Consider the following 14651-nt stretch of genomic DNA (forward strand, 5'->3'; position numbering starts at 1 on the left):
GACACCGACAGGGGGAAACCTACTCCTAGTAGGAGTAGGAATCCCCCCTTGGGGCGCACCATGAGGGCCGGCCGGCCCCCTCCTCCCCTCCTTTATATACGGGGGAGGGGCACCCCATAGACACACAAGTTGACAGCTATTTTAGCCGTGTGCGGTGCCCCCCTCCACAGATACACATCTCGATCATATCGTCGTAGTGCTTAGGCGAAGCCCTGCGCCGGTAACTTCAACATCACCGTCAACACGCCGTCGTGCTGACAAAACTCTCCCTCGGCCTCAACTAGATCAAGAGTACAAGGGACGTCACCGAGCTGAACGTGTGCAGATCGCGGAGGTGCCATGCGTTTGGTACTTGATCGGTTGGATCGCGAAGACGTTCGACTACATCAACCGCGTTTCTTAACGCTTCCGCTTTCGGTCTATGAGGGTACGTAGACATACTCTCCCCTCTCATTGCTATGCATCCCTAGATAGATCTTGCGTGATCGTAGGAATTTTTTTGAAATACTGCATTCCCCAACATAAAACACGTGACAAACACATCTAAGTCTAACATACTTCCTATGCATAGGCATCTTATAGGCAAACAAATCATAAAGGCAATCAAAAACTAGCATATGCAAGGAAGCGGAAAGAAACAATAGCAATCTCAACATAACGAGAGGTAATTTAGTAACATGAAAATTTCTACAACCATATTTTCCTCTCTCATAATAATTACATGTAGGATCATAAGCAAATTCAACAATATAGCTACCACAAAACATATTCTTAACATGATCCACATGTATGCAAAGTTGACACTCTTCCAAAATAGTGGGATTAACATTAACTAAAGTCATGGCCTCTCCAAACCCACTTTTATCAAAAACTTTATAAGATTGAACATTCTCCAAATATGTGGGATATAAAGTTGACACTCTTCCAAACCCACTTTCAATATTATTGCAAAACATTATTACCAATCTCATATTAATCATGGGGCTTAAATAAAATTTCGAGATCATAAGAAGAATCACCCCAATCATGATCATTGCAACAAGTAGCGGACATAGCAAAACTAGCATCCCCAAGCTTAGGGTTTTGCATATCATTAGCACAATTGACATTAATAGAATTTATAATAACATCATTGCAATCATGCTTTTCATTCAAGGGGCTATCGTGAATCACTTTATAATTTTCTTCTTTCAACACTTCATCAAAGTTTTCAGATTCACGAATTTCAAGCAAAACCTCATCAAGATAATCTAGTGCACTCAACTCACTAGCAATTGGTTCATCATAATTGGATCTTTAAAAAGATTAGCAAGTGGATGAGGATCCATATCAATAGTTTTTTATCAAGCGAGGATGCAAGCAAATAGAAGGCACATGGTAATACGAGCAAACAGAAGGACGAATGGAACAAGGGCGAAGAAAAGGCAAAGGTTTTCAAAAAACGTTTTAGAAGTGGGGGAGAGGAAAACGAGAGGCGAATGGCAAATAATGTAATGCGAGGGAGAAGAGTTTATGATGGGTACTTGGTATGTCTTGACTTGGTGTAGATCTCCCCGGCAACGGCGCTAGAAATCCTTCTTGCTACCTCTTGAGCATGTGTTGGTTTTCCCTTGAAGAGGAAAAGGTGATGCAGCAAAGTAGAGCAAGTATTTCCCTTAGTTTTGAGAACCAAGGTATCAATCCAGTAGGAGACAGCGCACAAGTCACCTAGTACCTGCACAAACAATCAAGAACCTTGCAACCAACGCGATAAAGGGGTTGTCGATCCCTTCACGTTCACTCGCAAAAGTGAGATCTAATAAAGATAGTAAAGTAAATATTTTTGGTATTTTTGTTGTATAGATTGGAAAGTAAAGATTGCAAAATAGTAAACGAGATGTGATGTAAATGAAAGAGATGCAATATAATAAGAAAGAGACCCGGGGGCCATAGGTTTCACTAGTGGCTTCTCTCAAGATAGCATGTATTATGGTGGGTGAACAAATTACTGCCGGGCAATTGATAGAAAAGTGCATAGTTATTAAGATATCTAAGGCAATGATCATGAATATATGCATCACGTCCGTGTCAAGTAGATCGAAACGATTCTGCATCTACTACTATTACTCCACATATCGACCGCTCTCCAGCATGCATCTAGAGTATTAAGTTCATAAGAACAGAGTAAAACCTTAAGCAAGATGACATGATGTAGAGGGATAAACTCAAACAATATGATATAAACCCCATCTTTTTATCCTCGATGGCATCAATACAATACGTGCCTTGTTGTCCCTACTGTCACTGGGAAAGGACACCACAAGATTGAACCCAAATCTAAGCACTTCTCCCATTGCAAGAAAGATCAATTTAGTAGGCCAAACTAAACCGATAATTCGAAGTGACTTGCAAAGATATCAAATCATGCATATAAGAATTCAGAGAAGAACCAAATAATATTCATAGATAATCTTGTTCATAAACCCACAATTCATCGGATCTTGGCAAACACACCGCAAAAGAATATTACATCGAATAGATATCCAAGAACATCGAGGAGAACTTTGTATTGAGAATCAAAGAGAGAGAAGAAGCCATCTAGCTAATAACTATGGACCCGAAGGGTTGTGGTAAACTACTCACGCTTCATCGGAGAGGCTATGGTATTGATGTAGAAGCCCTCTGTGATCGATTCCTCCTCCGGCAGATAGCCGGAAGAGGCCCCAAGATGGGATCTCACGGGTACAGAAGGTTGCGGTGGTGGAAAAGTGGTTTCGTGGCTCTTTGCGATCGATCTAGGGTATAGGAGTATATATAGGCGAAAGAAGTACGTCGGTGGAGCTACAAGGGGCCCATGAGGGTGGGGGCGCCTACCCCCCTAGGCACGCCATCCTACCTCGTGGCCGCCTCTGGAGTTCCGGACTTCAACTCCAAGTCTTCTGGTTTGCTTTTGGTACAAGAAAGATCATCGTGAAGGTTTCATTCCGTTTGGACTCCGTTTGGTATTCCTTTTCTATGAAACTCTAAAATAGGCAAAAAAACTGACACTGGGCCTTCGGTTAATAGGTTAGTCCCAATAATAATATAAAAGAGCATATTAAAGCCCATTAAACATCTAAAACAGATAATATAATAGCATGGAACATCAAAAAATATAGATACGTTGGAGATGTATCAGTGGACTACTCCCTCCTCATCATGGTGGCTGCCGGGATGATGAAGATGGCCACCGGTGATGATTTCACCCTCCGGTGGAGTGCCGAAATAGGGTCTAGATTGGTTTCTCGTGGCTACAGAGGCTTGTGGGGGCGGAACTTCTGATCTAGGGTTACCCCGAGGGTTTTTGGAATATTTGATGATTTATAGGGCAAAGAGGGGGTATGGGAGGCCACCGAGGAGGGCACAACCCACCAGGGCGCGCCTGGGGGCCCAGGCACTCCCTGGTGGGTTGTGCCCCCCTCGGGGTAGGGGTGGGCATATTAACCAAGGACCGGTCTATCGGACCGAAGTAACCTGGACCGAACCCGATTAGACCGAAACCGATAGTTCCGGTACCTAATTCGGTCATTAAATCTGGGGAACCGAATCTAGATCGGTAGCTTTGGTTTTGATCATACGCTACCCGAACTGACCGATAGACCGAAGTAAATGGAAAAAAGGCAAAGTCCAACGCTAGTCCCAGGCAACTACCAGCACAGCCTAGTAGCCCACTGTACTGAAAAAAGCCTAGTAGCCCACTAGCGCATGTCCAGTCTGTTGGTGGCCCAAGATGTTGTATACGCACATAGGCACGCGAGATCCGCGATCGACTGGTCGTCCCCGACTTCTAACCTATCCACCCGCCCATCTTGCGCCGCCACGCCGTCTCCCAAAGACTAACGACCGGCCGCCGGCAGACCCCTCCGTCGTCGAGGCTACAGATCTACCCCCTGCGATGCTCGCGGTTCACAACGCCTCATCTCGTGGGCTCTTTGTCATATGGCCGAGGCTCCCAGCACCATGGAAGGTGGGCGGTCGACTTGGCATCTCGGGGATGAGCAGGAAGGACGGTGGCCACCGAAGCCTCCATATAGTGTTATCTTTGAATTCAGTTTCCTCATACCACAATTCTGTTTCTCTCTAAATTATGTTTCGCATCATCGGTCCTTGCGGTTGAAACCGAGAGCCGAACCAAAAATTATCTGACCGGATTTGCCGGTTAATAGATTTTCAGGGAACCGATCGGTCAACTTTATTGCAAAACCGAAATTTTTATTATACCGAGGAACCGAACTGATCGGTTCGGTTAGACCGAAGGCCCATGTCTACTTCGAGGCACCCCCCAGGTGTTGCTCTGGCCCATGGGATGTCTTCTGGTAAAAAAATCCACAAAAAGTTTCGCAGTGTTTGGACTCCGTTTGATATTGATTTCCTGCGATGTAAAAAACAAGCAAAAAACAACAACTGACACTGGGCACTGGGTTAATAGTTTAGTCCCAAAAAACGATATAAAGTTGCATAAAATGATTGTAAAACATCCAAGAATGATAATATAATAGCATGAATACTTCATAAATTATAGGTACGTTGGAGACGTATCACAATGGAGGAAGCCAATGACTTATTGGAAATAATACATACCGATGTATGCGGTCCAATGAGTGTTGAAGCACGCGGCGGGTATCGTTATTTTCTGACCTTCACAGATGATTTGAGCATATATGGGTATATCTACTTAATGAAACACAAGTTTGAAACATTTGAAAAGTTCAAAGATTTTCAAAGTGAAGTGGAGAATCATCGTAACAAGAAAATAAAGTTTCTACGATCTGATCGCGGAGGCAAATATTTGAGTTACGAGTTTGGCCTTCATTTAAAAACAATGTGGAATAGTTTCACAACTCACGCTACCTGGAACACCACAGTGTAATGGTGTGTCTGAACATCGTAATTGTACTTTATTAGATATGGTGCGATCTATGATGTCTCTTACTGATTTACCACTATCATTTTGGGGTTATGGATTAGAGACAGCCGCATTCACGTTAAATAGGGCACCGTCTAAATCCATTGAGACGATATCGTATGAACTATGGTTTGGCAAGAAACCTAAGCTATCGTTTCTTAAAGTTTGGGGTTGCGACACTTATGTCAAAAGGCTTCAGCCTGATAAGCTCGAACCCAAATCGGAGAAGTGTGTCTTCATAGTACCCTAAGGAAACAATTGGGTACACCTTCTATCACAGATTCGAAGGCAAGATCTTTGTTGCCAAGAATGGAACATTTCTAGAGAAGGAGTTTCTCTCGAAAGAAGTGAGTGGGAGGAAAGTAGAACTTGATGAGGTAATTTTACCTTCTCTTGAATTGGAAAGTATCACATCAGAGAAAAACGTTCCCATGATGCCTACACCAACTACAGAGGAAGCAAATGATAATGATCATGAAACTTTAGATCAAGTTATATATTACTGAACCTCGTAGGGCAACCAGAGCACGATCCGCACCAGAGTGGTACGATAATCCTGTCCTGGAAGTCATGTTACTAGACCATGGCGAACCTACGAAATATGAAGAAGCTATGATGAGCCCAGATTCCGACAGATGGCTTGAAGCCATGAAATCTGAGATAGGATCCATGTATAAGAACAAAGTGTGGACTTTGGTGGACTTGCTCGATGATCGGCAAACCATTGAGAATAAATGGATCTTCAAGAAGAAGACTGGCGCTGATAGTAATGTCGGTATCTACAAAGCTCGACTTGTCGCAAAAGTTTTTCGACAAGTTCAAGGAGTTGACTATGATGATACTTTCTCACCCATAGTGATGCTTAAGTCTGTCTGGATCATTTTAGAAATTGCCACATTTTATGATTATGAAATCTGGCAACTCGACGCCAAAACTACATTACTTAATGGATATCTTAAAAAAGAGTTGTATATGATGCAACCAGAAGTTTTTGTCGATCCTAAAGGTGCTGACAAAGTGTGCAAGCTCCAGCAATCCATCTATGGACTGGTGCAAGCATCTCGGAGTTGGAATATATGCTTTGATGAGGTGATCAAAGGATATGGTTTTATACAGACTTATGGTGAAGCCTGTATTTACAAGAAAGTGAGTGGGAGCTATGTAGCATTTCTGATATTATATGTGGATGACATATTATTGATTGGAAATGATATACAATTTCTGGATAGCATAAAAGGATACTTGAATAAGATTTTTTCAATGAAATACCTTGGTGAAGCTACTTGCATATTGAGCATCAAGATCTATAGGGATAGATCAAGACGCTTAATAGAACTTTCACAAAACACATACCTTGATAAGATTTGAAGAAGTTCAAAATGGTTCAGTCCAAGAGGGGTTCTTTCCTGTATTACAAGAAGTGAAGTTGAGTAAGACTCAAAGCCAGACCACGATAGAAGATAGAGAGAGATTGAAAGTCATTCCCTATGCCTCAGTCATAGGTTCTATACGATATGCCATGTCATGTACCACACCTGATGTGTGTCTTGCCACTTATTTGGCAAAGAGGGTACAATAGTGATCCAGGAGTGGACCACTAGATAGCGGTCAAAATTATCCTTAGGTGCCTTAAAGAAGACTAAGGAAATGTTTATCGGTTATGGAAGTGATAAAGAGTTCATCGTAAAGAGTTACGTCGATGCAAGCTTTGACACTAATCTAGATGACTCTAAGTCTCAGTCTGGATACATATTGAACGTAGGAGCAATTAGGTAGAGTAGCTCCATGCAAAGCATTGTAGACATAGATATTTGCAAAATACATACGGATCTGAATGTGACAGACCCGTTGACTAAACTTCTCTCACAAGCAAAACATGATCACACCTTATTATTCTTTGGGCGATGCGAACTAGATTATTGACTCTGGTAAACCCTTTGGGTGTTGGTCACATGGCGATGTGAACTATAGGTGTTAATCACACGGCGATGTGAACTATGGGTGTTATTCACATGGCGATGTGAACCATATTATTGACTCTAGTGCAAGTGGGAGACTGAAAGAAATATGCCCTAGAGGCAATAATAAAGTTTTTATTTTATATTTTCTTATTCATGATAAAGGTTTATTATTCATGCTATAATTGTATTGTTTGGAAACCTAAATACATGTGTGAATACATAAACAAATATTGTGTCCCTCGTAAGCCTCTACTAGGCTAGCTCGTTGATCAAAGATGGTTAAGGTTTCCTAACCATAGACATGTGTTGTCATTTGATAACGGGATCACATCATTAGGAGAATGATGTGATGGACAAGACCCACCCATTAGCTTAGCATAATGATCATTCAATTTTATTGCTATTGCTTTCTTCGTGTCAAATACATATTTCTTTGACTATGAGATTATGCAACTCCCGGATACCGGAGGAATGACTTGTGTGCTATCAAACGTCACAACGTAACTGGGTGATTATGAAGATGCTCTACAAGTATCTCCGAAGGTGTTTGTTGAGTTGGCATAGATCGAGATTAGAATTTGTCACTCCGAGTATCGGAGAGGTATCTCTAGGCCCTCTCAGTCATACACATCATAAGCTTGAAAGCAAACGACTAAGGAGTTAGTCACGATGTGATGTATTACGGAACGAGTAAAGAGACTTGCCGGTAACGAGATTGAACTAGGTATGAAGATACCGACGATCAAATCTCAGGCAAGTAACATACCGATGGACAAAGGGAATAACGTATGTTGTCATAACGGTTCGACCGATAAAGATCTTCATAGAATATGTAGGAGCCAATATGAGCAACCAGGTTCCGCTATTGGTTATTGACCGGCGAGGTGTCTCGGTCATGTATACATAGTTCTCGAACCCATAGGGTCCGCACGCTTAACGTTCGATGACGATATTATATTATATGAGTTATGTGATTTGGTGACCGAATGTTGTTCAGAGTCCCAGATGAGATCACGGACATGACGAGGAGTCTCGAAATGGTCGAGAGGTAAAGATTTATATTAAGGCGATAGTATTTGGACACCAGAAGTGTTCCGGAGGGTACTGGGTACATATCGGGTCACCCAAAGGGGTTTCGGGCACTCTCGGCAAAAGATATGGGCCTAATGGGACAAGAGGGGAAACACACCAGCCACCAGGGGCTGGTGTGGCCCCCATATGGGCCGAACCAAAGGGAGAAGGAAAGGGGGGATTCGGCCTCCCCCTTCCCTTTCTACCCCTCCTCTTTCCTTCTCCCTCCGGTAAATAAGGAAGGGGGGGGGCTAGGAGGACCCAAGTAGGATTTGGTCCTACTTGGGGCGCCTCCTGGGCTCTCCCCTCTCCCTCCACCTATATATATATGTGTGGGGGGCGCCCCTAGCACACCCCAGCCAATCGTTAGCCGTGTGCGGCGCCCCCTCCATCGTTTACTCCCATGATCATATCTTCATAGTGCTTAGGCGAAGCCCTGTGAGGATCACTTCGCCATCACCGTCACCACGCCGTCGTGCTGATGGAACTCATCTACTACCTCGACGTCTTGCTGGATCAAGAAGGTGAGGAACGTCACCGAGCTAAACATGTGCAGAACTCAGAGGTGTCGTACGTTTGGTACTCGATTGGTGGATCGCGAAGAAAGTACTACTACATCAACCGCGTTGTGAAACACTTCCGCTTACAGTCTACGAGGGTACGTAGACACACTCTCCCCCTCGTTGCTATGCATCTCCATGGATAGATCATTGCGTGTGCGTAGAATTCTTTTGTTTTCCATGCAACATTTCCCAACACTTGAAGCATCTTATGCATGGTGGTCTGGCAGTGCACAAATCACCGAGCAAGTAAGTTGATCAGTAGGTGGATATGCTCTAGTTTTGTTGATCAATAGCCGGGTATGCTCTAGCTTTGTTGATCAGTAGCCGGATATGTATTGTTTTGTTGCTCACTAGACGGATTTGCACTGTTTCACTTTTGTAGTCTACTCATGCTCGTGTGGTGTACGAAAAGTTGGAGAGGAAGTCCTTCACTGTCATGCATTGTTGGTTGAAGTTGAATGGGCAGCCGAAGTTGAACCTTTTCATTGCCAAGAACGCCACCCAAGCCAACGAGGATGAAACCGGTGACCTTACCGACCCAGCCCAAGAACCACCGAAGAAGGTCAGAAGAAATTTGCGGAGCAAGAAGTGGGAGGAGGAGAGGGCATCGAGAAGGTGCGGCGGCCAAGCTGACGGAGAGGTTTGAGGAGATCTTGGCGAAGAAGGAAGAGGCATGCGTGAGGCACTCGGACATCAAGGAGGAGCGAAAGATAGAGAGGTTCAAGCAGTTGATGGATGCGACTGAGAAGAAGATCAAGCTCAAAGAGAGGAGGACCATGATCGAGGAGAGGAAGGTGGCGCTCAAGGAGAAGAATGCCACGCTCGAGGAAAAGAGGGTGAGAAGATCGTCGCTAATGCGAAGGACGCCAAGATGTTGACCTTGAATATCGACTCTTTGGATGCCGATGCTAGAATTATCGTGCAATATGTCCGCTATCAGATGCTGGAGCGGCAGAAAGATTAGTTGGCGGCGGCGCAAGATGAGGACGCGGACGCGGAGGCTGCCTACGCGGCAGCGATAACACCTTCTTGATCGGAAAGCATCTTGCTAGGATGGCCGGTCCAGCAGGGCAGGAATGCACGGACTGTCAGACTGATGTTCTTTTGGATTCGGGCATGTAAACACTAAGAATGTTTGCCTTTTTTTTGTTGTGATGAGGGATGCGATCTGACGCACTTTGTGGATCAACGTATATTTGAATTGGTTAACGGACAATATGCGGCTAGCGTTGGATGGCTGCCTCCCGCATCTGTGTTCGCGCCCCCTCTGTCTGGGGACGGATGCGGGAGGTTTTTTTGTGGGTTCTCGTTGGAGATGCCCTAACACCGAAAAATACAGTCGCCTCTTACACCTTCATAACATCTTAATGAAAACACGTTTAACTTAATTTTTTAGTGTTATTTTTAGTATTTAGTAGTTGCATGCTAAAATATTTATTTAGAAATTTACATTAGGTATCACAAGACAATCTTCTTGTAAGACAAAGGAGGCTATTTGCTCTCTCTTAAGTAATCTATTGCCCTACATAATTTGACTAGGAAAATACAACCGACCTTTTTAAAAGCTGCTATAATAATCCAAAGCCTATTGTGAAAGGAACTCAAACCATATAATAAAAAAAAATAGAAATTGAGATGTCATGAATCCTGGACCCCTATGAGAACTAAAATCTCATGAAAAATCCCCAAATCGTGGTTTGGGTGTACCGCAAAAAGGCACATGAACTGTAGACACCAGAGCAAAAAAACATGAGGTGACATCATGTTTGGTTTCCTATAAAATTCCTGTGGAATAGCCAATTTCATAGGAACATCAAACGAATGCAGGATGGCAATCCATTTGTCCCAAAGGGTATCAAAGGAATATTTCTTATAGAAATTATATCCACCAAGATTCTACGTCGTTCCTTTTGTTTCAAATGTGGCCACATGTCTGTTTTTTTTTTGTGTTTGGAGGATTTATTATTGCAACTAAAAAAACTAGATTTTTTTTGAGGGAAAAGAAAACTAGATGTTTTTTTTGAGACACAAAAGAAAACTAGGTGTATAGCCCAACATGACAGGAAGCATGGGCCATATGTAAGCCAACTTCAGGCCCACATGTAGTCCAACCCAGTTCCACAGATTTCCGATTAAATTTGGTCTGACATCGCACGAAGGGCGGAAGCCCTCCCAACCTTTCAGTTTTCCCTCCCAAAAATTCCCCCAAACCCCCAAATCCCCATCTCCCTCCCAGCCACTTCGACTTTCCCCAAAATTTCCCCACCAGTCACCACCAACTCTCTCCTCCGCGCACCCCGCCTCCGGCTTCGCCCAGGGAAAGCAGCGCCGGCGGCGGCAACGGCGGAGATCTGGTGCCGGGTCAGCACCGTCGGCTGGGTGGGTAATACCGCCTCGGTGGCCCTCGCGCTCCGGTCTCCCGCGACTCCATTTTGAAATACCGGGGGATCTCAGTAACCCTCTCTTCCATGGAGACCTCGCCACCGCCGTCGCCTTCGCCGGCTAGCTCGCCGGGACGGCCGGCGAAGCCGCGGCTGTTCATACAGGAGATGGTTCTCCGCAACTTCAAGTCCTACGCCGGGGAGCAGCGCATCGGCCCGTTCCACAAGGTATCATCCTCTCTCGCGCAGATGCGAGCCCTAGCTAATTTCTAGTACTTTGACGTGCTCGTCTTCTCGACCCAGGGGAACGGAGTTAGGGCGGCCGTGCGTCGCACACACGGAGTCCCCCCTCTCCCGTTTCCCCCTCTTCGCCCGATTTGGCAGCCGATTCGAGGTCCTAGGAACATAATTTGGCATGCTTGAGTTGCATTTTCTACTCGATCTATAATTCCGTAAAACCCTAGAAATGTCAACTGGTCAACAGTCTCACTCAGGTTTAGCGTCTCGAGAGGAGTTTTGCATGGTTTGTTCGAAAGATGCATCTCTGGTCTCCCCCATGCCTACGTAATTCCAAATTAGCTGCACTGTCTGTTGTTCCTTCGGCTTCAATGTTCTGTTCTGTCTTGTTAGTTGTGATTCTATCAAATATGAACTGTAAATTTTGTAGCCAACTACTTGCGCACGGTGAGTCTGAAACCATGGAGTGGCTCTTACAATTGGCACCATGAAGCACAAACACCTGCTTAGATTGTGATACATTCAGCAGACATAAAATGCCCAAAACAATGTTTGCAGGGTGGTTCTGAAGCCATATGCCTTGATTTGTATGGTTTAGTTGATTGTCTGTTGTGAATATTTCCGTGCAGAAGCTGTAATTTGCGAAGACAAGATGGATGCCACTGCAGTTGACTCACTTGACTGAACAAATACCATGAGCATTATTTAATCGCTGAAGTACAAAAATATGCCAAGGATGCAGAACACTTGTATCATATTTTTTTAAAGTATAATGAACGCAGGGTAGTTTTGAAGCGATATGCCTGGATTGTATGGTTTAGTTGACTGTCTGCTGTGAATATTTTCGTGCAGAGGCTGTAATTTGTGAATACCTTTATCATAATTTATACAGCCACAACACTAGTCAAATATGATCTTATAAGCAGAGATAGCCTGAAAGTAAATTAGAGTTCTAGCCTTCTATAGTTTTGTGCGACACCGAATTTCCGCGCTGCAGATATGACTCATGTACAATATAATTTTCTCGATTGCATGCTTTTTGTCTAGGTGCATGCCAAGTGACGATTCCCAGAGGCAAAACAAATTATGATGATGTTTTTTCTTGGTTGCAGAGCTTTTCGGCTGTTGTTGGGCCAAATGGAAGTGGGAAGAGCAACGTCATTGATGCAATGCTCTTCGTGTTTGGAAAGCGTGCAAAGCAGGTGGATATCAATGCTCCATGTTTTATATGCTTTCATTTCATCAGGATATTTGTATGATTCCTGGTAGTATGTACATATCACATCTTACCAAGTCACCTTATTTATCTTGCCCTATCCAAGGGTTAAAGGCTGGCAATTCTTGTCAGCATGGTACCGAATTATTCCAAAGGTTGAGTTTAACAACCTACTGAGATGCTTGTTTTGTATAACAGACAAAGTAAACACATCTTTGCCTAAAGGTATTATATGATGTACTATATTGGTACTTTGATGGTTACTAATTTTTTGGTGGCTAAGTGGGATGTGTTCAAAAGTTGGCATGATGTGACCCTTTCTTTATGAAGTATTGTCCTCCCATTTTTCCATAGGCCATTTCCTGCAAAGGTTTAAATGTTTACTTTGGATGTTTTGATTAACAACGTAAATTTCTTTTCTCAAGCTCACAAAAGATGACCTCACATTCAGGAGATGTTTTTTTTGACTTAGAACAATCTATTTATTGGTTGTTTCGCATTATGTATATTGTTTCTGATTAGTTCTCTCCTAACTGCAGATGCGCCTTAACAAGGTCTCAGAGCTCATACACAACTCTTCCAATCACCAGAACTTAGACAGTGCTGGTGTTTCTGTCCATTTTCAAGAAATCATTGATCTGGTATTGCTTGAGCCATGTCCTTATTGTTTCTTATCGCTTCATTAGGCCATAATTCCTTGTTTCTTTTTTCTCTGTTGCCATATGCAGGATGGTGGAAACTACAAGGTTGTTGAGGGCAGTGAATTTTCCATAACAAGAGTTGCGTTCCGTGACAACACCTCTAGATATTACATAAATAACCGTGGAAGCAATTTTACTGAAGTAACAAAAGTGTTGAAGGGCAAAGGAGTGGACCTTGATAATAATCGCTTTCTGATCCTTCAGGTTTTGTGCACTTTCCTCAGTTTGCATTGCCATTATACGGATATTTCATGTTTTGTTAGATAACATCTTACTTTTGATTACCTTCATAAATTTTTCACTCTTTGCATATTTCTTGGTTTAAGTCTACATGGAATTGCTAGGCAGTCATAAGGTGCTTTTCCAACTGTATTTTGTCGTATTACAAATACCTGACTTCTGAGCTGGTTACTGTATAGGGTGAGGTTGAGCAGATCTCCCTGATGAAACCCAAAGCTCAAAGTCCACATGACGAGGGTTTTCTAGAATATCTAGAAGACATCATTGGGACAAACCAATATGTTGAGAAAATCGAAGAAGCTAACAAACAGTAAGTTATCAAAATTTTCGATGCTTGTTGTCATGATGAGTGCGTGTTGTCCATGTAGTGTGATGTAAGCATTCTCATGTTCTCTACCCCCCTTAGGTTGGAAGTGCTCAATGAAAAGAGAACCGCGTCAGTGCAGATGCTGAAATTGGCTGAGAAGGAAAGGGACAGTTTAGAGGTGCTGATCAGATGTCATAAATTGATTCTTTTGGGTTGATTAACACTACTGATGGTGCTTTCTTCCTATAGAATGCAAAAAATGAAGCTGAAGCATACATGCTGAAGGAACTTTTGCTTTTGAAATGGCAAGAAAAGGCAACCACAATGGCTTCTGATGATGCTATATCACATGTTACTCAGCTTGAAGAGAATGTTACGGACCTAGCGAAGAACCTTGCCTCCGAAAGGTGATTTATTGCCATGTTTGTACATGAACAGAAGTCATGAGTTTAGTACTAATTGTTTTGGTTATAATCCAGGGAAAAAATTAAACAGAACTCTCAGGAGCTGAAGGAAATGGAGAAAGCTTACAACAAGCGTGTCAAAAGGCAAGAGGTGTGGTCTTAAATTATATTTTCTGGAACCTTGCTGTGAATTCGAAGTTGAATTGCTCTTACGTATTTAGTGATTTCTTTGCTAGTTTAACTTTTGGTCTAATTAAATGCCTGTCTTTAATGTTTGCTCTCTATATGATCAGGAACTTGAGAATAACATGAAAGCCTGCAAGGATCAATTTAAGGAATTTGAGAGAAAAGATGTAAAACACAGGGAAGATTTAAAACATCTCAAGCAGAAGATCAAGAAGCTGGAGGACAAAGCTGAAAAGGTATTTTAAAATGATTTCAGTTCTAACTCAAGCAACAAAGTCTAAAGTTTCACCTTCCAGGATACCTCAAAAATTGAAGGATCAGCAAAAGAGATTGAAGAATCATCCAATCTCATTCCACAGCTTGAAGAAGAGATACCAAAATTGCAAGAACGATTAAATCAAGAAGAGAAAGTACTGGAGCGAATTAAAGAAAGCTCTCGAGGTCATATTTTTCTCTCAGT

The 14651-nt window shown here is 43.0% G+C and overlaps 1 protein-coding gene across 1 annotated transcript in view; it reads left to right on the plus strand.

Annotated features, from left to right (window-relative positions):
- The first annotated feature begins 10746 nt into the window (after positions 1-10746).
- The window catches only part of LOC119285331 (structural maintenance of chromosomes protein 4-like), an 11068-nt gene continuing 7163 nt past the window's right edge, over positions 10747-14651 (plus strand). Inside the window, exons 1-10 of the mRNA XM_037564578.1 lie at positions 10747-11128; positions 12250-12339; positions 12893-12994; positions 13082-13258; positions 13474-13604; positions 13701-13779; positions 13851-14008; positions 14081-14156; positions 14299-14427; positions 14488-14632. Of these exons, the coding sequence (XP_037420475.1) occupies positions 10988-11128; positions 12250-12339; positions 12893-12994; positions 13082-13258; positions 13474-13604; positions 13701-13779; positions 13851-14008; positions 14081-14156; positions 14299-14427; positions 14488-14632 (1228 nt within the window). The 5' untranslated portion in view covers positions 10747-10987. The remainder of the gene's footprint in view (positions 11129-12249; positions 12340-12892; positions 12995-13081; positions 13259-13473; positions 13605-13700; positions 13780-13850; positions 14009-14080; positions 14157-14298; positions 14428-14487; positions 14633-14651) is intronic.

The sequence above is a fragment of the Triticum dicoccoides genome, chromosome 1A (assembly GCF_002162155.2).
Source record: "Triticum dicoccoides isolate Atlit2015 ecotype Zavitan chromosome 1A, WEW_v2.0, whole genome shotgun sequence".
In the NCBI taxonomy this organism is placed as follows: Eukaryota; Viridiplantae; Streptophyta; class Magnoliopsida; order Poales; family Poaceae; genus Triticum; species Triticum dicoccoides.